At 41.5% G+C, this 21,102-nt stretch overlaps 2 protein-coding genes across 2 annotated transcripts; both read left to right on the top strand.

The window, feature by feature from the left end:
- Positions 1–2,860: 2,860 nt before the first annotated feature.
- arglu1b (arginine and glutamate rich 1b) lies at positions 2,861–7,538 on the top strand. Its single transcript, XM_028980733.1, has 4 exons — positions 2,861–3,478; positions 3,971–4,196; positions 6,269–6,352; positions 6,499–7,538. Exons 1-4 carry the CDS (start codon positions 3,135–3,137, stop codon positions 6,661–6,663), a joined length of 819 nt encoding a protein of 272 aa, XP_028836566.1. The 5' UTR covers positions 2,861–3,134; the 3' UTR covers positions 6,664–7,538.
- Positions 7,539–9,571: 2,033 nt separating this feature from the next.
- On the top strand, positions 9,572–14,784 carry LOC114790486 (ephrin-B2a-like). Its single transcript, XM_028980588.1, has 5 exons — positions 9,572–10,018; positions 11,812–12,098; positions 13,581–13,673; positions 14,006–14,116; positions 14,267–14,784. The coding sequence occupies exons 1-5, from the start codon at positions 9,906–9,908 to the stop codon at positions 14,641–14,643; spliced, it is 981 nt and encodes a 326-aa protein (XP_028836421.1). The 5' UTR covers positions 9,572–9,905; the 3' UTR covers positions 14,644–14,784.
- Positions 14,785–21,102: the final 6,318 nt, after the last annotated feature.

Raw genomic sequence — 21,102 nt, 5'->3', positions numbered from 1 at the left:
TGTGGAGGGAACGTAGCAGAGGGGTGGTGTGGGAGAATTTAGGAAGGTTAAAAGCCGCTGCATTCTATATTAGTTGTGCAGGTAGACCTGCTAGAAGAGAGTTACAGTAATCCAATTGTGAGATTACTAGGGACTAAACAAGTACCAAGTGGCTTCAAATGCGATTCTGAAATTGTGGTTAGTTGCTTTTGCCATTAAAAATAATATTTTTAGAATGTTTTAGTGTTATGCCAACTTTATGATACCAGCTAATGGAGGATATTTAATATATATCTTTGTAACATATCTAAGTGTGTTGATCTTCATATGTGAAGGAATAGACAAAGAAAAAATGGGTTTGATAACTGTTGAAAAAAGAGCCATTGAAATCCAGTTGCAAATAAACTGAAGTAAACTGGTATGTGTATGATTGCACTCAAGAGACAATAAAGTAGATACTATCATTAAGTTTAGTATACATTACATTAAGGCACTGAATTAATAGATCGAGAGTTACTGGATAGCACATAGTTCCCTTATGAGCACTGATATCTCTTAATCACTGTTTTAATTCTTGAATCACAATGAATATGTAGTTCAATTAAATTTCACAAACTTTACCCATGTTTCTTTACCTGATACTTCACACATATGCTCTGCTTTACTCAGCTTCGTTGCATGAGTATTATGAGAATATATATATATATTTTTTTTATTAAACAGGTTCTTTACCCTATAGAGTCCTATAGAACGGCATGAGGCTGCCAGACACACATCCTTTTATGGCCAATACCATCAGTTACAGTGACACTTGCAGGAGTTTAAACAGCTTGGTTGCTGCTGTCAGGTTGGGTTGGCCACCTGTCCACACTAGACTGTGATGGATAAAGTCCTCACACGTTCCCTCACACACAGACAGACACACAGAGACAGTACTGATTAACATTAGTATGTCACCCTGAGCTTTTCTGTGAGGAGGTGAATCAGTGTATTGTCAGTGTGTGTGTGTGTGTGTGTGTGTGTGTGTGTGTGTGTGTGTGTGTCTGACATGTGTTGAGGTTGACAGATGGCTGTGTCCCCACAAGGGTGTGTAAGGAGGTGATGAACGAAATTAGGAAGGGGGTGTTGCACCAAAATCAATTCAGACTATGTATGCAATACACAAAAAGACTGGTTAAACGTGCATGCTATGGATATTTTACCTTTAACATGCTTATTCCATACTTTCTAGCATTTGGTATTCATTTATTTAGTCTCACTGGTGAACTTTCCACAATCTTCAGTTTGTGGACAGTGACATTGTTGCGGTGTTTGGACATATTCACTCTAAGATTCCACTCTCTGTTCATTTGGAAGGACCTGGAAACAGACTGCTTTTTATACAGTCTGATACAGGCAACTCAGAAACAGACTGGCTTTTTAAAATAGAGGACAATTACTTTACTTGCAATTTACACAGGAGCCCCCTGTAGTGGCAAAGAAGAGAACAGAGCTTCCAGTGATAAAGTCCTAAAGCCATAAAGCCTTTTAAACCCTGGCCACCACTCGTTTTACTGTGACAGTACATTTGTACATGTCCTATTTGAAAGCATTACATTTCAACTGCAATTCAGACAAATATAACTAAACTGGTGCATACACTAGTACAGTAGTAATCCTTTATTACTAGAACTATACAATTTGTCTGATTCTAAAAAAAATGTTATGTGTTAAGTGTTAACTCTGCCACCTCTATCTCCACATGTCAGAGAGAGGATTTACAATAGTACATTAGTGTGTGAAAAGGTAGCTCACTGAACACAGACTTCATTTCTTGCAAAATTGTTAAAACTTACAGAAATAAAAGCAAACATGTACATATTTTATTAAATGCATAGACATAAACAGACGCTCACAGATGCACACAAACACACACACAGTGACTGTGACCAGGAAGTTGCAGGAGGCAGGGAGTCTAGCCAGCAGACAGCGCATATGAATAGAGATTGATGAGAGTGATTGATTGTCCCTATCAATCAAGTGCTTCTGACCAATGAATAATCAGTCACTCCATGGCAGATCTACAGAAGTTGGCAACAAGTGGCCCTCTGTCTCTTACCATATGTGCACAGTAGCAGCAAAGTTTAAAGTGCTGTACAATCTGTGTGTCAGCTGCTGACAAACAACCCTGTCTGTAAATATGCTTAATATTTAAGTAAAATGTATACTGAACGGCAGAAAATAAGATATGATGATGTAGGACATTACGTTCCAGTTGAAATAAACTATATTTTAACTGCATTTTTTCTTTTCTATCTGAACCTGATCGAAAATATTTGATTGCTTTTAAATCAAGGAAATGTTATTTACTGGCAGAAAAAGGCTGCTATGCTTAGGAGCCACATTGAGTAATAAACTATAGCAACATTTGCTGAAAACCTCCAAGCCTATGAGCCCTTACATTAACGGTGGTCTTCCAGAAGTCCTTAAAAACACTAAAATGTACTAATCATAAGGTTGCCAGTTCGAATCCCGATCCACCAAGGTGCCACTGAGGTGCCACTGAGCAAAGCACCGTCCCCACACACTGCTCCCCGGGCGCCTGTCGTGGCTGCCCACTGCTCACTCAGGGTGATGGGTTAAATGCAGAGGACAAATTTCACTCTGTGCACCGTGTGCTGTGCTGCTGTGTATCACATGTGACAATCACTTCACTTTATGTTTCTATAAAATGCCAAAGAACACGACACATTTTGATGAGCAAAAAGGTATTGTCCCTTTTTCGTTTTAAACGAAAACAACGTATTATTATTTGAATTATAGCTTCTGGTCTAGTTTGTGTCTCGTATGGAGCTGGTGGATTGCGCGCGACGGTGACGTATTCGGCTCGTGTCGAGTCGGCGGCACGACTGATGCCGGAAAAGGCCGAGTGCTGTGGACGCTGGGAGAGCGCGACCCAACGCCATCTTGTCTTAGCTGAGGCAATTTAAATGTGCTGTGGAGTACTGATTTTATTTATTTACGCGTGTTTATTGCATTGAATAATGTGACACTACGAGTCGCCGGTGTTGATGCACATGAGCTAGACTGACAGGTTTCTTTTCAAAAGGCGAGCGTTTGCTGATGCGGTGCGGCTAGTTAGCTAGTGCCGCTGTGCCCACCCGGCTCTGGAAGAAATGGGTCGTTCAAGAAGCCGCAGCTCGTCCCGCTCGAAACACTCTAAAAGTAGCAAGCACAGCAAAAAACGGAGCCGCTCGCGGTCTCGGGACAAAGAGAGGCCGAAGAAGCGATCAAAGTCAGGGGACGGCAAGCGAGTCCGACGGAGGGCATCACGCTCCCGTTCCCGGTCAAACACAGCCACGTCCCGCCGGGAGAGAGAAAGAGACCGGGAAAGAGCCTCCTCGCCGCCCGAACGGATCGACATATTCGGACGGACGCTCAGCAAGAGGGGCGCGGTTGACGAAAAGCAGAGGAAGGAGGACGAGGAGAGGAAGTTCGAGTTGGAGAGGCAGAGAAAGATGTATGCATTTTAAACAGACCGGTGTCTGTTCGGCGGAGAGAGAGGCGATCGGGCCGCTTATGAGGGGGCACGATAAGATGCTGATGATGGAGGATGCTGCGCGCGTCCTTCGCTCGGGTTGATTTACGTATCGTTTAAAGATGACGGCGTCTCTCATGATCTTTCTTAATGAAAGGGTGCGATAAGATACGTGAAAGTGCGCGGTCTGCATCTGCTACGGTGTCGCGGCATCCGTTAGTAGGGTGGTAGTAGCCTAGTGGGTAACACACTCATCTATGAACCAGATGACCCAGGTTCAAATCCCACTTACTACCATTGTGTCCCTGAGCAAGACACTTAACACAGAGTTGCTCCAGGGGGGGGACTGTCCCTGTAACTACTGATTGTATGTCGCTCTGGATAAGGGCATCTGATAAATGCTGGAAATGTAAATGGTTAGCGGTTTCCAATTAAACGTTCATGGAGGTTTCTGTTTCTCTCTGTCTGTCATAGCCGCCAGCAGGAGATCGAGGAGCGTCTGATCGAAGAGGAGACCGCTCGCCGCGTGGAGGAGCTGGTGGCGAAGCGTGTTGAGGAGGAGCTGGAGAAGAGGAAGGATGAGATCGAGAGGGAAGTTCTTCGGCGGGTGGAGGAGGCCAAGCGCATCATGGAGAGGCAGCTGCTGGATGAGCTGGAACGGCAAAGGCAGGCCGAACTTGCTGCACAGAGGGCTCGAGAGGTTGGTCTCACACCCACGGTTCAATCAGGGAGATGTATAAAATGCTTTCAGTTGGATTCTCCGTCCGACTCAGAATCCTTCTCTGCATGTGCTTTATAAAGGCTTTGCCTTTGTTCACCAAATAAAAGAAAAGGGCTGAGTTCTCTGCTCGTGGTTTGGCCTATTCTTACAGTAACTTTTTGCATCATGATGTACCGTCTCTTCAATTGTAGAATCGGAATCTGAAGTATGTTAACACTTGAGGACTTTAGTTCCAGAAATTGGCAACACAACACAGTAGCATATATACCATATAGCCAGTGTTGGGAAGGTTACTTTAAAAATGTATTCCACTACAGATTACAGAATACATGCCCAAAAATGTAGTTTGTAACATATTCCGTTAAGTTACTCAATGTGAATAACGTATTCTGGATACTTTGGATTACTTAATATATTGTCATGCTTTTTACAACTACATGAATGTAGCAATCACAGATAATAAAAAAGCCCTGTTTTTCCTTAACCATTTCTTTATTTATAAAGAAGCTGAAAAGTGGAAGAGTATTGTACAAACATAAAATATGCCATTGAAAAATATTTATGGTTATGGTCACCAACATATTCCATCACTTAAAACAAAATGTAGCCTTGCACAAAGGAAAAAAGCTGCATTTTCAAATACTCTTCCTGATCAGGACAAAAAGGTAATATATAAAACAATTCTCAAAAATTAAAAATATACTTTGTTTGGCATTTAGTGTCAATATTATTCTTCCACAAATAATTTCAAAATACTAAAGATCCTTCAATACAAATCAAATATTTTAAACTTGATGTAAAAATGACAAAATGCACTTTAAACCTTGCCACCAGATATCATTTTAGACACAAGACAATTTATGTTTTAATGCAACCCAGCAACATTACTTCATGGCCATTTAACAAAGACATGCAACAAGAACCATCTAAAGTGTCAGTGCTGAACTGTTTGGTTGAAAAACTTAATATCCCCCCCAAAAATCCAATAATTGGCTAAAAATGACCATAAACATATGAGGTGCTGCTTTTCTAATGCTTGCAACAAAAAAAAACACTACAAAATAATGAGGTTACAATACCAAGATATTTATAAAAAAAATGATTATAAAAATGCATGAATTAATTATTCCTCGCACTCATACTGTACTTGGAGAAAATTTAAAATTTTGCGGAAACGTTTGGCACTATAATGCACACTTCTGCTTGCTCTTGAACGGGCAGATGGCTTTTGCGCACGCCAGGCAGCGCTCCACGCGGTGCTGCACGGCCGGGTCGTCCTGGTGGCAGCGGCCGCACGCGGGTGCGGATCAGACCGCCGTGTAATCCATTTATTTCAACAAAGTAACTGTATTCTGATTATCCCTCATTTAAATGGTATCTGTAACGAAATACAATTACTCATATTTTGTGCTCTAAATACTTAACGCCGGTACATGTATTCCATTACTCCCCAACACTGCAAATAGCATATATAATATAATAAATGAAGAAAGAAGACGCATGCGTAAAGTGCATGTGGATCTTGCCCTGAGCTGATATTTGTAGTATTGCAGCTATATTACTGCTATGAAAATATCGGAACTGTCGATTATGGGATGGACATGACTGCAACATTGGACGCTGGTCCTTGATTTGACCTTGATGAGTTCTGATTCCTTATTTGTGGGTTACATTTAAAATTATTTCAATTAATTGAGACAGCTCTTGTAGTTGTAATGTTCAGTGTTTCTAACATGCTTAGATTTCACTGTTACTGTGGACACAGTAAATGCTAACGTCCTTCTAGCCATTTAGCTACCTGCACACTAATCAGTCATATCAGAATCAAATATTAATTCATAGTAATCATTTTATGGGTTGCAATCACTTTGCATTCAAGTGTGTGTTCAATATTGATATTGTTCTACCTGACATCTAACTATGAATAGTCTTAGCTTTGGGCTGTAGTATTCTCTGCATTGGGTAATGTATGTTGTGGTGGATATGCAGTGACAGGGTGTTCACTGTGAACATTTTGCCATCTGTCTTGCATCTCGTTTCTTCCTGTTTAGGAGGAAGAAAAGTCGAAACGTGAGGAGTTGGAGAAGATTCTAGTGGAGAACAACCGTAAAATCGCAGATGCTCAGGCCAAACTGGTGTGTATATATTTCAATACTTCCTGTCTATAAACCAATGGACAGGTTTTTGCAAAACTACTCCATTTTGTTAGCACAGCCTCCTGGTAGGAAAGAAGATATGTTCAGATAGGTTTTCCATTAACTTTTCTGTTTTGCCATTTTAGGCAGAAGAACAGCTGCGAATTGTGGAGGAGCAGAGGAAGATCCATGAGGAGCGCATGAAGTTGGAGCAAGAAAAGCAGCGACAACAGCGAGAGGAGCAGAAGATCATCTTGGGGAAGGGAAAGTCCCGGCCCAAACTCTCCTTCTCACTCAAGGCCTCAGAGTAGATCCTTTTGCAAACTCTCTGGCAGAACTCTGGTGGAGGGGTACGGACTTAGCATGGACTATACCCTCTGGCAAACGCCCCCTTTAAAATAAAGGAAATGGTCACTTTCTTTTTATTTTTTTGAACGCTGTTATCAATGCTTTGTTCTATTATGATATGAAATGAAATAGATATGATGTTCATCAGATTTTATTGACTGGCATAAGAGCTCCCTGCAGCCTCCCAAACACTTGAGTGTCAGTGTGTGTGTGTGTGTGTGTGTGTGTGTGTGTGTCTCCGAGTCCGAGAGAGGGAGAGATCTGTACTGGACATTGTGTTTGGTGGATTTTTTTTTTTTTAAATTGTACAGTTTTTGATGATTAATGCCCCATGGACTAGTTAGTCATTGTGAAAATACACGTTCATACAGTAATTGTAACCAGGAGCTTTTTTTCTTCTAAAGCCATGTAGCTCCAACTCTCCTGTTTCCAGCACCAATGCTTAACCTGCACAACATTTTGGTTTAGTTTTTTAAAATGTTTTAATACATCTGACAGGCTAATTATTTCATGAGCTGAGCTCAGGTGCTTTAAAGTGGGAAGAGAATCGAACTGCTGCCCTATGGTCCTTACACGGACTTACACGGGGAAGCTTTTTTGTCTCGAAGAACGTTATGGTTATCAGGTATGGAATCTGTGCTCATTTTCTCCCTAACCATGTTACATTCACAGAGAGGTATTCTTCCTGTTAGACGCTTATTTGTGTGATAAAAAGATGTAGGATTACTAAGTGCAATACCTGTTTTTTTCCCTTCTCGAGCTGTGAGTGAGTGTGTGTGTGTGTGTGTGTGTGTGTGTCAGGAATCTATGGTTCTCCAATAAACCACCCCACTCTGAATTTTATTTAAATATTTTTTTGGTTTTAGAACTGTGCTATGGTTTGGTTTCTGTACCTAATAGGTCCTTGCTTACAGTGAAATCTCAGTTTTAACAACTTTTTTAAAATCCAGCAAACTTGGGAGACCTCCAACATTAATTCAAGATGGGGTTTAATTTCACAGGCTGACAACTGTGAAACATGAGTCCCTGTGCGTCTGCCTAATCAGACTCCATGGTGTGCATTGGGAAAACATGTCTGGGTGTCAAAAAGTGAAATGTGTTGGAAAAATTAATTGTGAACCGAATGGTGTCTGATTCTCTTGCCTTCTGTAACAGAAGCGTAAATGTTGTATTGTGGAAGTTCAAGGGTTGTCTTATATTGCTATGACATTGCTAAAGAACAAAAAGGACGAGAATAATAACCGGATAACAGATTGCACCCCTCAGTGGACTGGTGCGTTGTCTGTGGGGATGATGGGGTAGTGGTGGCCTAGTGGGTAAAGAAAACGGACCCGTAATCAGAAGGTTGCCAGATCCTCCAAGGTGCCACTGAGCAAAGCACTGTCCCCACCCACTGCTCCCCGGGTGCCTCTCGTGGCTGCACACTGCTCGCTAAGGGTGATGGGTTAAAAGCAGAGGACACATTTTGTTGTGTACACCCTGTGCTGTGCTGCAGTGTTTCACAATGACAATCACTTCACTTTCACACTTACTAAGCGAGCATAAGCCCATAAGCATCTGAAAGAATGAATAAATAGACATAATTGAAAAATACTGCTTCGTTTTACACCAAATATAAAATATCCTTATTCAGTATGGCCTATTTGTATGTAGTGACCTATATAGAAAGAAGTATAGAGAGAAGTATGCAAGAATGGAGACATTTGAAATAGTTCAGGTCTTTTTTGATAGCCATTAATAACAGTTAATTTCTTCCAGAATACTTGACTGGGATAATTTTACATCAGATGCAGATGCATCAAGAGCGACTTACAACCAGTATTTACAGGGACAGTCCTGCTGGAGACACTCAGGGTTAAGTGTCTTGCTCGGGGACACAGTGTTAGTAAGTGGAGTTGGAACCTGTGACGTTGTGCTCTTCTGGTTCACAGGCGAGGGTTCTACCCACTGGGGCGACTACTCTCTTTACGCGTCACCCGGACTTTCCGCTAATGAACGTTTTGCTTGTCCGACTGCCGCAAGTTGACGCGTGCGTGGCGCGCAAATCCACATGCGAAATGAATCGCTCACGCCGTGGCGAGGTGTCAGGAGATCGGAAATCAAATGACGGCCGATCCAATTATCCCGAGGCCGCGAATTTACCCCCTTTTGATGGCGCTGCAAATACACACCGCGTCACAGTTGGTCGCAAACATAACACTTCGTTTTGACGTTATTTCGGCCCTAACACGGCGAGGAGAATCCACGCCCGGTTTGAAGAAGAAAAAAAAGACCATTTGTTACACGCTAAAAAGAAAATCAATTCAGTAATTAGATGTTCCTGTTCTACTAACTTCTTTTGAAGGGTTAGGTAATATGTGAACCAATAATTATTCGTGTTTTTTTACATTTACAGCATTTATCAGACGCCCTTATCCAGAGCGACTTACAATCAGTAGTTACAGGGACAGTCCCCCCCTGGAGCAACTTAGGGTTAAGTGTCTTGCTCAGGGACACAATGGTAGTAAGTGGGGTTTGAACCTGGGTCTTCTGGTTCTTAGGCGAGTGTGTTACCCACTAGGCTACTACTGTTAATAATGTTATGAAACCGTAATAGCTATAATTCATACAGTATAATAGCTATAACAGAATAAAATTCCACGGTTGTTGATTTTTGTATTTTTCTATAAAAACTCTAAAACGTTTTATTTTTTATAAAAACGTGAACCCAGTTTATTTCTCCGTGAACCAGCTGCTCCCAACTAATGGCCGACCTCGCAGTGGTCACGACGTTTATTTCGGGGTCTCACCTCGGTACTGGAATAAAGGAGCCGCGGTGGGCGTGGCCTGAGCGCGAGACCCCGCGGCTTTCTTTAAGTCGCCGCCACCGCCGTCCTGCCCGCACTTCCCCGCTGGCCGTCCCACGGCGAGACGCTCCTCTGGGTTATTTCCTTTTTTTTCTTCTTTTATTATCTAACTTTTAGAAGTTGTCTGTGCTGCACGCCAGTTTTTTTTTTTAGTTTAGTCAAAATAATTTCGCCGGTTGATGCGACAACTTGTGGAGATTCCGAAGAAACGGCGTGTGCCTCTGGACTGTCACCTGCGTGGCGGAACACGGCCGCGGACGTGCTGGCGAGCTGCGTGGTCGTGGGGATGCTGAGGGATTCTGCGTGACAGATTTTTGGACATTACATACAAAGCGCGTTCGGCGCGGCTGGGGTTCACCATGACGGCCTCCGCCTGGATGGGATATGTTGGGGTTTTGCTCGTGATTTTCCGAATCAACCTGGCCGAATCGATCATTTTGGAGTCGATATATTGGAACACTTCAAACACGAAGTAAGTTTAAGACACGTACGCCTTAAAATACTTACTAACTGTAGGAAACAGATAGCAGTGAAACGCAGTGAATATGGTGGTTTGTGACAGTTACAGGCCACAGTGTGAAATGACGATTGGTTTTTGGTTTGAAACATCGCGGCTCTGCGTGATAAGTTCGCGTCCCGTGAAGGACCGGCGAGGCGAGGTGAGGTACTTTTACCTCCTCCTTGCCCACGCTAGGCGAGCGTTTAACAGCGTTTAAAAAAAAAAAAAAAAAAAAAAAAAACAGAACTAGAAGCCCTCAGGTTTTTTTTCATAATTACCATTATAAAGCACCCACTTTCGACACTGAAACGACCTGAAGCTGCGGGCCGCTCTCGCTGCGGCAGCGGGGAGAACAGCGCCCCCTCTCGGACGCCCCCCTCTTCGGTCAGATCCGTACGGAGCAGCGACTTTTACGGAGGTGCTCGGCCGAGTTCGCTGCTGTTTGATGTGGTGTTGGGACAAATGTTCCGTCAGGGCCCGACACCCCCCACACACATACACACCTCCACCACCATCATCATCATCGCGCTCCGCCATTTGGACATGGTGGGAATTAACGTTCAACGTGAACGCTCGACGCGGCAGGCGCCTTTCCCATCATTATTCACCAGCCTTGCCGATGCAAATTCAGGAAGTTCCCCTTCTCTTTTTTGCTAATGTGTCTCATCCCGTTATCTTTTCGTGTCCAGCGAAGCACGCACTACGTGCCGGGATGGGGGCAGGAACGGCGATGGGCTTTTCTAATCCCTTCGTTTTGTTGGAAGTATCTCTAGCTCCGGTTTACCAGGCTAATCCGTTTTGTCGCTCTGCTCGGGGGAAACAAAAGGTGCGCCGGCCTGAGAACTCAATCTGGCCCCCCGGCCCCCCTCCCAGGCCGCAGCGCCGCGGGAGGCTTTCACAGTTTGTGTATTTCGAGGGGGGGGGTGGCAGCAGGAATAGCCCCCCGTTTTACTTTCAGCCCCCTTGGAGAGTTTACAGGCATAAGTGTCGAGGGCAAAAAGCGAAATGGCCTGGGGGTTTTTGTGTAGGGTGCCATGGGAACGGTGAGATAAAGAAGGGGGCAACAAAAAAATGCCCGGTGAGACTGTCCAAGCAGGCACAGGAGTGCATAAACCTGAGACGTGGGGGTGGCCATCGGGGGTCCTAACAGGCCTAGATGAGTGATGCAGAGTGAGTGGACGAGTCAACGACGTGACTGAGACGGGAGGAGAAAGAATGTATTTAGCAGGTTATGAAAGATAGGAGGACATGGTGGGATCGGGATGACAGGGAGAGACGGCGAGCGACTGAGACGCGCTCATCGAGAATATGAGAACGTTCAATAGCACAGAAAGACCAATGGAGACTTGGCCGTAGGTAATAAAGGCTGCATTCATGGCAAAATTCTTTTCTTTTTACAGCCTTTCCTAAAATCATCATCATCATCATCATTTCCAGGCTTTAATTCTTTTTCAGTTGCATTTATTTTGTCCACTAATCGTCACTAAGTCAGAATGATTTCAGGCTCTGGTTTCCAAAATATGACATTAAAAATTTGTAATCGTTTCACTCAATGACCTGTGTAATCTGATTAAATCGAGCGTAATTCATTCCAATCTTCAATGACGTGCATAATGTTTTAAGCTGATTTCATTTCACTCTCTCTTTCTGTGTTTTGCGAGTGTGAGAACGAGAGAGAGAGTGAGATGATGACCTCCAAAAATATGTTAGACCGAAAAAAATTGTAAGCATAATTAAGCACTAATGTTTCTACGTGTTCCATTCAGGTTCGTTCCAGGCCGAGGGCTGATCCTTTATCCCCAAATTGGGGATAAATTAGATGTGGTTTGCCCCCGCATTACAGGACTTATCGACAGGGGGAAAGTGGAGTACTTCCGGGTCTACCTGGTGGACCAGAAAGATCTAGAGAACTGCCGTGTGCCCAAAGATCGCACGCCCCTGCTGAACTGTGACAAACCAGAGCAAGATGTCAAATTCACCTTCAAGTTCCAGGAGTTCAGCCCAAACCTCTGGGGATTAGAGTTTGGCAAAGGCAAAAACTACTACATCATCTGTGAGTACACACCCTCTACACCAAAAGACATAAACAGACTCACACTTGCTAGCTTCAGTCAGATCATTTCACATAATTTTAGGAAAATGAATGTAGTGGTAAGCCCAAATGGATTTATTTTAATTTGATTTTAAACGTAGGTTTTATACGCTTGAATAACTAGACATGTTGTATAAAACAAAGGTTTCACAAATATTCTCATATTTATAATACTTTAATAACCACACCCACTTCAAAATGAAATGGCACGTTTCTGAAGGACAGGCTGTGTGAGGCTAAGAATTTTTATGCTCCATTTCCCTGCATGCATCTCCAGAAATGGACAGAATGACAGAGAGGATGATGGGATTTTTAAAGGCAGTGTGGCCTCCAGCCTGGGGCCGAGTTACTGACCTAAAGAGAGTGAAAGGGAGCGGGGAGGGGGGCTATTTTCATTCGTGGCAGTAGAACCTTTGCCTAACTGTCTGTGACATGTGTATAAGGTAGTGATTTGTGTAGGTCTGTGGGCAGGGGTGGAGCTGAAGAAGAAAGTAAAAAAGAGAGACAAAATAATGTGAACTGGCCGGTAAATTTAATTTAATTTGTACTAAGGTGGCGTGCACGTGGTGCTGTTAGTGTTGGTATTTGTTCTGTTGTTCATTCTTTTTAAAATGTGTGCTTGTGTGAAAGTGTCTGACCATTGCTGCTTAGTATTGTTGCTGTGTTGTCTGGCTTGTAACACTGTGTGTGTGGTTGTTGGCCTGAGGTGGTGTGTGTGTGTGCCACAGGAAGTGAGTAAGAGCTCCAGTGAGGCTGAAAGACGAGGTCAGAGCTGTAATGTGGGAATGTTCGAAGGGAAATGGGACGTTTACTAAAAGTCTTCCTCTCTGTCTGTTTTTTTTCTTCTGGTTTTGCGTTTCTTTAACTTCCTGAATCTCGCTCGTACTGTTTCTCTCTATTTCCAACTATTATGTTTTCTTTGTCTAGTTCTGGCTTATCTTTCTTCAACCCCCACTCCTTCTCTCTTGTTGGTTAGAGTATGTATGTGGGTCCATTGAGAGGTCTACGTCTGACAGCAGTAATCCTGTGTGTGCACTTGTGTGTAAAAGAGAATGTATGAGGGGATTACCCTTCGTTTCTTTTGTGTGTCTTAGAGTAGAAACAGTTCAGACAGAACCTTCTGCTTACGAGCCACAAGCCATTCTAAGTCACAGTTTCCTTTTTTACTTTTTTTTACCACAAAAACAATTTTTTAAAATAATAAATAAATGTATTCCTTTTTGAGTAATCAAAATGTTTAGGCTTGAGGGGTTTTCTGTTGTCATTTTGAATAATGTGTGAACATGCTCAATAATGGTGCATTGGATTAAACATTATCTTAAATATTTATGGCAATGAAATAAAGAAAGTACAGAAACAAAAAGCAACAAATATTCCAAATATTTTAATGTAACAGTCATATCTAACTGGTCTCCAACAATCTTTGATTATTTCATTTTGCAGCCACATCCAACAGCTCATTGGAAGGAATTGATAACCACGAGGGTGGAGTGTGTAAGAGCAAATCTATGAAGATGATCCTGAGAATAGGACAGAGTAAGTGTGTGTGTGTTCAGTTCCACTTTTTTAAATTCATTCAAATTGAATTTTCTGCTAAATGTTGTAAATGGGTTTTTAGCATTTGCCTGTCTGTGGGTGTGTTTGCATGATGCTTTAGCAGTGTCTGCAGGTTTGTTTGTGTGTGTGTGTGTGTGTGTGTGTGTGTGTGTGTGCATGCAGTAAGGATCTCCAAGGAATTGATATGTCATGTGCATTCGGCTCCTATGGCTGTACCAGCTGTCTGGTCTCAGCACAGACTGTACAGATGGAACAAGATAGACTCCTCTTCCCCCTGTCCTCTGCTTATTACAACACTGCCTATATTACAGATCCCGCTGATCCGGTCTCTAAAGTCAACCCCACACGACATCCACCCATACAGTACCACCCAGACCTTATAGACTCTTCCAATAAGAAAAATGAAGTGATCAGCATCGATGGTAAGACCTTGTAGCTTTTGCACTACTTTTTTAGTGGATCCCATAACCCAATTAAATCTACCACAATATCTAAAACATCATAAGTATAAATATTAATAAAATGTAATTATTTTGTGTTATACCGCTCTAATGCTTTTGTTCTATTTCCAGACACTGAGCCAGCAGAGGGTCCAGCATTAGGTTCTACTGCTTCTCCAGTTATCCTGTACACCAGTGTGGCCGGTGGAGCTCTCATCTTTATTATAATCATCGTCACTTTGGTGGTGCTCCTTTACCGACGCCACATCAGTCACTCCACCCACACCTCTACCCAGATGTCACTCGGTACACTGGCAACACCCAAGCACAGCCACATTGGAAGCAATAACAATGGTTCCGAGCCCAGCGATATCATTTTTCCATTACAATCTGCAGATGGGATGTATTGCCCACACTATGAGAAGGTGAGCGGTGACTATGGTCATCCGGTGTATATTGTGCAAGAAATGCCCCCCCAGAGTCCTGCTAACATCTATTACAAAGTCTGAACTTTCAACCCTTCATCTCAGAAAATTTTCCTCTGGCTATTTGTTAGCCATTCTACTGTTTCCCAGCAAGCCCCGCCCAGCAAACTGCCATTTTGTTCAGAAATGGAACAATGACTGATTGACAGAGGGCTCAGGGAGTCTGCAGGTCTAGGACTGGGTCTGGTACCGGACTATGGAGACCTGATAAGGAGACTAGACTCAGAGTAGTGGTGGACTTGGTCTGGCTGGACTAGATCAGTTTTGGGACTTTGGTGGAGAAAGGATCCAGTGCGGACATTGTTCCAGGACCGAGGGCACACAATTGTGTCATTACGGGCATGATATAAATGAACTTTAAGTGAAGTCTGAGAACAGCATTTATGATGTTAGGCTGCTGCTGGGAGCTGATGTGAGTAATGTGTTTACACTCACTTGATAAAGTGATCTTTCTTCTTTCAAATGTAATTGCACGGAATCCAAAGAGTTATATGCTGAACCTCGAGAACTGCAAGCATACAGAATCTTTTTTTTTATAAAACAAATTAGGCCTCCGTTCTGGAGGCTTTTGGAACTGTCAAAGCTAATACTCAATTTTAAAGAGATTCTGTTATAAGCACAGACTGAAGGTTAAGTTATTTTTAGGTATGAATGTGAAGGAAAACTTTCTGTTTTTCGGAGTTTTACTGATAGGTTATTCTAACCTTACTTTTTCACATGGGTTTATTCTGTGAGTCCAGTGACAAAGAAAACTATGATTTGTCACACATTGGGTTTTCTGTAGCTTCTAAATGTTTTATTTTTTTGTGTTTGTTCTGAAAAACTCTCACCTTGCATCAATTTAACTGGATGAATCGGATGGCTTTAATCATGTAATTTGATTAAAATGTCACATGTCAGAGTGTCTTTGACTTTTTTTCTCTGAAGCAAAGCAGAGCAATACACATACATAGACATACCACATAAATTGAGACATTTACATGAGGCTTTTAGTGAGTTCTACAACTCTCTATATTTAGCTCAAGATTTAAATCATTTAAACTAGTGTTTGCAGGAAAAGAATCAGTTATCCTCAGCTGAGGGGATAATGGCTCTTGTAAGTAAGGAAGGTCTTGCAGAAGTGACCTATTGAAAATAGCTGGATTTTGCTCAATGTTCAGTACAGGAAACCAACAAATATGGTGTTTCCTAAGGAAAGCAGATTCCAGAAATTGCAGAAGGTTATTACAGATAACTGAAGTGAAATATGCTAATCTCCTTGGTCTGTGTCAAAGGAGAGGCTATTTTCCTGACTGGGGATTTGTCCCTTGGGAAGTTCCAACACCCATTTGCAGAGGAAAGGTGTCAGTTTGCAGGTTACGATCATTTCAGAAAGTCTGTGGTATCACTGTGCTGAATGCTGAGCTCTAATTAACGAGTTGCATTCTCACATATATGCTCTTAGCATCTAAGTGTGTGGGGCCAGTACAGATGGAAGCATTGACAGCAGCATCAGTGTCAATAAACAGCCGGTTCTGTCAATACACACATTTTTACCAAGTCCAAGTGGCGATCCACATCACGTAGGAGGGTGGTGGCCTATAATACATTTTGACCATTTATTCATTCGAAAACAAAATTGTTCAATAAAGATATGTGTTCAGTCATTCTTCCACAGAAATTTAACAAAGAGAATCCTAATGTGTCTTTAACCTCCATGTCTGTGTTACGTGTATGTGAACATGCATTTACATTTATGACATTTATCAGACACCCTTATCCAGAGGGACAGTCCCCCTGGAGACACTAAGGTCTATAAGTGTCTCAAGGACACAATGGTAGTAGGTTTGGGTAGTAGTGGTACCCACTAGGCTACTACCACCCTTGCAACCTATATTCAGCCACAGTGTTCATTGCTAAACTTGATGATTAATTGTGGGAACCAAGCTTGGAATAAGAACAATGCTAAATGGAACGGAAAGGGTGGAGGCACTAAGACTGTGTGTCTAAGATGAATTTAGACTGATGAGCACAGGATGAGTTTGAGGTGTGTATTTGGGTTGAGGAGAACAATACAGCACACAGTCGTGCTGCACACAGTTTAGTCTTCATAGATGAAAAGATATGTCACACACATTAAATTAACAACTTGACTGCAACTCACAGATGGGGTCAGAATGTAGTGTGTCCAGCATGAATTCAGAAATTCATCTTATGGTTATAATTCATTCCTCTGTTGGTGAGTGGCAGGTGAATTCCTTAATCACACTAGACCTCTTCATGGTGTATCTTTATTTTGTCACTGATACTGACGCTCTTTACACTTTCAAATAATTTATCTAAAATCATACATAATTTCAAAGTGATCCCATGAACCTTGAAGGGAGTTAACCTGTATTCAGTCCAGTGAATTTCAAGCATTTTGTCTCTAGGCTACTGAAACTTATAGTCTTTTTGCCAATGTCAAATATTACAGTTACCTAATAAGGGAATCACATTCAATGAATAGTTTGAATAAGATTATTGCACTGAAATTCCTGTAGATTATTGCAGAGGTTAGCAAAGGTATTGTGTTTTATATCCGTGCAATATCCGATCCTGCTCAGTGAGGGAGTATGAATGAAAAGTAAATACCACAGACACAAATACACGAGGCTCTGGCTTTGATTTTCGGAACACAGGGAGGTCTGTACCATGTGCACGCGTGCACACACAGACATACACACAGGCAGGAGGTTCTGGCTTTGATTTTAGGAACACTAGGAGCTCTGTGGCACACACAGACACACACACACACACACACACACACACTCACACACACCCACACACACTTGCGGCTTAGACCAGCAGATTATGGGAGTTTCACGTGTGGTTTCAGTTCAGAGCACAGGCCAAATCGTTTGGAAACAATTAAAGTAATAACACACATGCACCACACACACACACACATATGAGTTACAGACATAGAGATCATCCGATGACTCTTACCATCTCCTGTCAGACACACACACACCCAAACACATAAAATGTGTGGCAGTTTTGAGTCATCAAATAAATTGACTTCATTTTCCCACAACTAAGCAGTCTGCAGCATTTAAAGAAGTTAGTTAAGCAGTTAAACAATCCATTATACATTTGCAATGTACAGTACTTATGCTAGTCATGAAAATGAATGAAAATTTAAACTTTGCTTAGACTATTTAAGTGCGGGTTTGACTGAAGTGTTATATAAGTGTTCCCCTAACACAGTGTCCCCCACTTTCTAAGAATAAAAGACACAACCAAAACACAACCGTGATCACAAGATACATGCATTACCCAAGGGTATGCAATTCTGATAAGTATGCAGATCTCTGGTTTGTTCACTGCACTTCATATATACTGCGTGCTCTTATTGCTCCCTGCAGCAAAAAAAAATATTCCCCAGAGTCACAAGCGCACCCCCTGGCAAGTGCTGCCCTAACATCAACATTTAAAAGAATATTCCTTTATATTGGCATTTTTTTTAATGGCAGAAAAAATAAACCCCACACTGACATGTGCCTTTGAACTGGAACATCATTTTATTTTTTTTCTTATTCTTCTCTGCCGCCTTTTCCTCCAAGGGGTCTGTAGTTCCCAGCCAACAAGAGGCAGATGGCCCCCCCTTTGAGTCAGGTTCTGCTCAAGGATTCTTCCTGTTAGCAGGGAGTTTTCCTTGCTACTGTAACTACTCTCAGTTTGTTCTCTGGAGAAGAATCTGGCTCTGGCTCCAATAAAGCTTTGTGACAATGGCTTTCTTTATATTTATAAGTATAAACTTAATTAAACTGACTCACAGATTAAAATTGGGAGGAGCCCTTGAATGATATTTGCCAGTTATGTTTGTACTATTTGTACAATGTGTGTATGTGAATTGCGCTGCATGTGTATTAGTGCATGTGTGGAGTCCTAGCCTGTGATCACACAGGAGATGCCATTTGGATAGATCTGGTGCCGTTGTTGTTGTGAGTGTGTTGTGTTAAATGACAGTCACCTTGAGAAGCCTGCGCTGCTTCTCTCATCTCACAGGGACAAAGAGCTAACTGTTCTTTTTTGCCTTCAGAAAATGCAGCACTATATTGTGATCAATGCATCAAACCCAGAATCTTTAATGTAACACTGGTCAATTTCATCAGAGCTGCCTAGATCATTTAGGCACATGGCCATTTTAACACAGCAGTAATGCTGATAATGGTGTCAAATTTTTAGTCCACCTCATATCCAGTAATCCTGCATCCTGTGGTCGATTTTATAAAGTTATACATTTTGCCAAACAACATAACAAAGTGTTGAAATGACCAGCATTAGCATTTCAACATATTCTCCATTTATAACTTTGATTTGACACAAGCTTTAATTTGGTAAATTTGCAAAATGCACTTTTATTACCATAGCATACCAATTTAATTTGTAAATCACTTTAACGTGACCTCATAGGACCCAAAGTGCTGTGCAGAGAAAAAAGGAACCAGTTCTTAAAATAAAGTAAAACAAGAACAAATATAAAGATAAATATAAAGTCAATCAAATAAAATTCAGCATCTAACAGTGAGTTGAAAGCCAACGTTTATCGTTATTGATTTTCACTTAAAAGGAATCAAATCTGACAGAACGCATGCATTCATTTGGTCCTCCTTTGTCAATTAAATGTGAATAGCATATGTTTTTTAAGTATTTTGAACTGCGATTCAAATGAGCTTGACGTCTCTCTTCTGAACTGAAATAAGCAGACAAATAGTTACATTTCATATATAACTACGTGTACTCGTGTGATTGTAGAAACATGTGATAGTAGAAAAAAATGACATAACAAAAAGAGACATGGAAGTAAAACGAATACTCTGATTTCTGAAACATATGGGTTCCCTGTTGTAACAAGCATGCAATTAATCCTGAATTATCCACAATCTGCCGCACCCAGCAATCCAACTGTGTCTGTCTGTGTGGTGTGTGTGTAGTGGTTGAGGCCTTGCACATATGCTTGTAAGTGTGTGTGTGTGTGTGTGTGTGTGTGTGTGTCTGTGTGTGTGAGAAAGAGAGACTGACTCTTACATACAAAAACAGAAAATGGTAAAATAACAAACTACATAATTATGTGAAAGTAAAAAGTGAAAGTGAATGCTAATTAATGCTAATAATTACAATGAGCAACTAAGAAAATACAATGAATCAGGGATAAAATGCAAAAAACATATAATGATACAGACATTTTACTACCATTTACTCCCATACTACAATTTCAAGGATGGTACTAGTCTAGTGGGTAACACATTCGCCTATGATTAAAAAAACCCAGGTTCAAACCCCACTAACTGTCATTGAGCAAGACACTTAATCCTAAATTGCTCCAGGGGGACTGTCCCTGTAACTACTGATGCAGTGGCTCTGGATAAGGGTGTCTGATAAATGCTGTAAATGTAAAATGTAACATAATCTGAATTATTATTATTAATAATAATAATTATTATTATTGTTATTAGTAGTAGTAGCGGTGTTGTTGTTGTTAATTTGTTGTTGTTAAGTTGTTGTTCATTTGAAAAGTCACAATGTGAGCATAGGTTAGACTTCACTTGCATTTGTTTCTCACTTTTTTGTAAAATGCTATCTTCACCTACATCAAAGGGATCTGTGTGTGAAAGAGCTTTTAGCTGCTTGGTGGTGACTAGCACAGGCATGGAGCGCAGGGAAGGGAGAGGAATGAGGGAGCTTTTAAGCGTCTACAGTGGACTTATGAGGATCAACTTTCATCAGAGGTGGGGAATTTATGACATCACCATTTGGAGAGGAATTTGTGATTTCTGAATGGAAAAGATCATGGAAATGCTCACAATATGCATATTTGTGAACATATGTATCTAATTTAGACTTACACACACATTTTGTCACTTAGTTGGAGTTTGTGAATTATAGGTTGCATTATGCATTTGTTTTCCTGTGATCTTAAGAGACTGTTTATTCTTTATATTCATATTCATTAAATATGTTTCAAATTATCAACACTTTGATGACACCCAATCATATGCTTGAAAAGAAAACATTAACTCGTTTTATTATGTACCTCATTCCCCTGTCTTCTACAGTCTGTGTGTGTGGCAGAAAAAAAATGTATAAATGAGAGTTCAGGCTCTGTCATGAATTTGCCTATTCGTGAGCAGAAGGTTCCAATTTAATGCCATGGAATGTATATTTGCAGTTGGGGGACATTTCCAACATGTCAGAGAGAAATGTCCAATGAGTATCAGAAAAAAACACATAATTACGGCACCCCAAAAAGGCCGTTAGAAGATGGTGCCAGGGAAAAGGTTAACTAAACATCTGACTGTCAGTCCCAGAGACGCTTTTCACAGGTTGTGTTTTCTCTTCCAGAAACACTCATGCTGGCAGCTGCCATAAATTACGCTGCATACTGTGCACCTATATATGTGTGTGCGTCACAAGGATTTCTGTTTTACTAGATCTCTAAGGATAGAAAGCAAACATATA

This window comes from Denticeps clupeoides, chromosome 5, assembly GCF_900700375.1.
Source record: "Denticeps clupeoides chromosome 5, fDenClu1.1, whole genome shotgun sequence".
NCBI lineage: Eukaryota > Metazoa > Chordata > Actinopteri > Clupeiformes > Denticipitidae > Denticeps > Denticeps clupeoides.
Note: the sequence above shows the minus strand (reverse complement) of the source record. Positions and strands in the feature narration are given on the sequence as shown.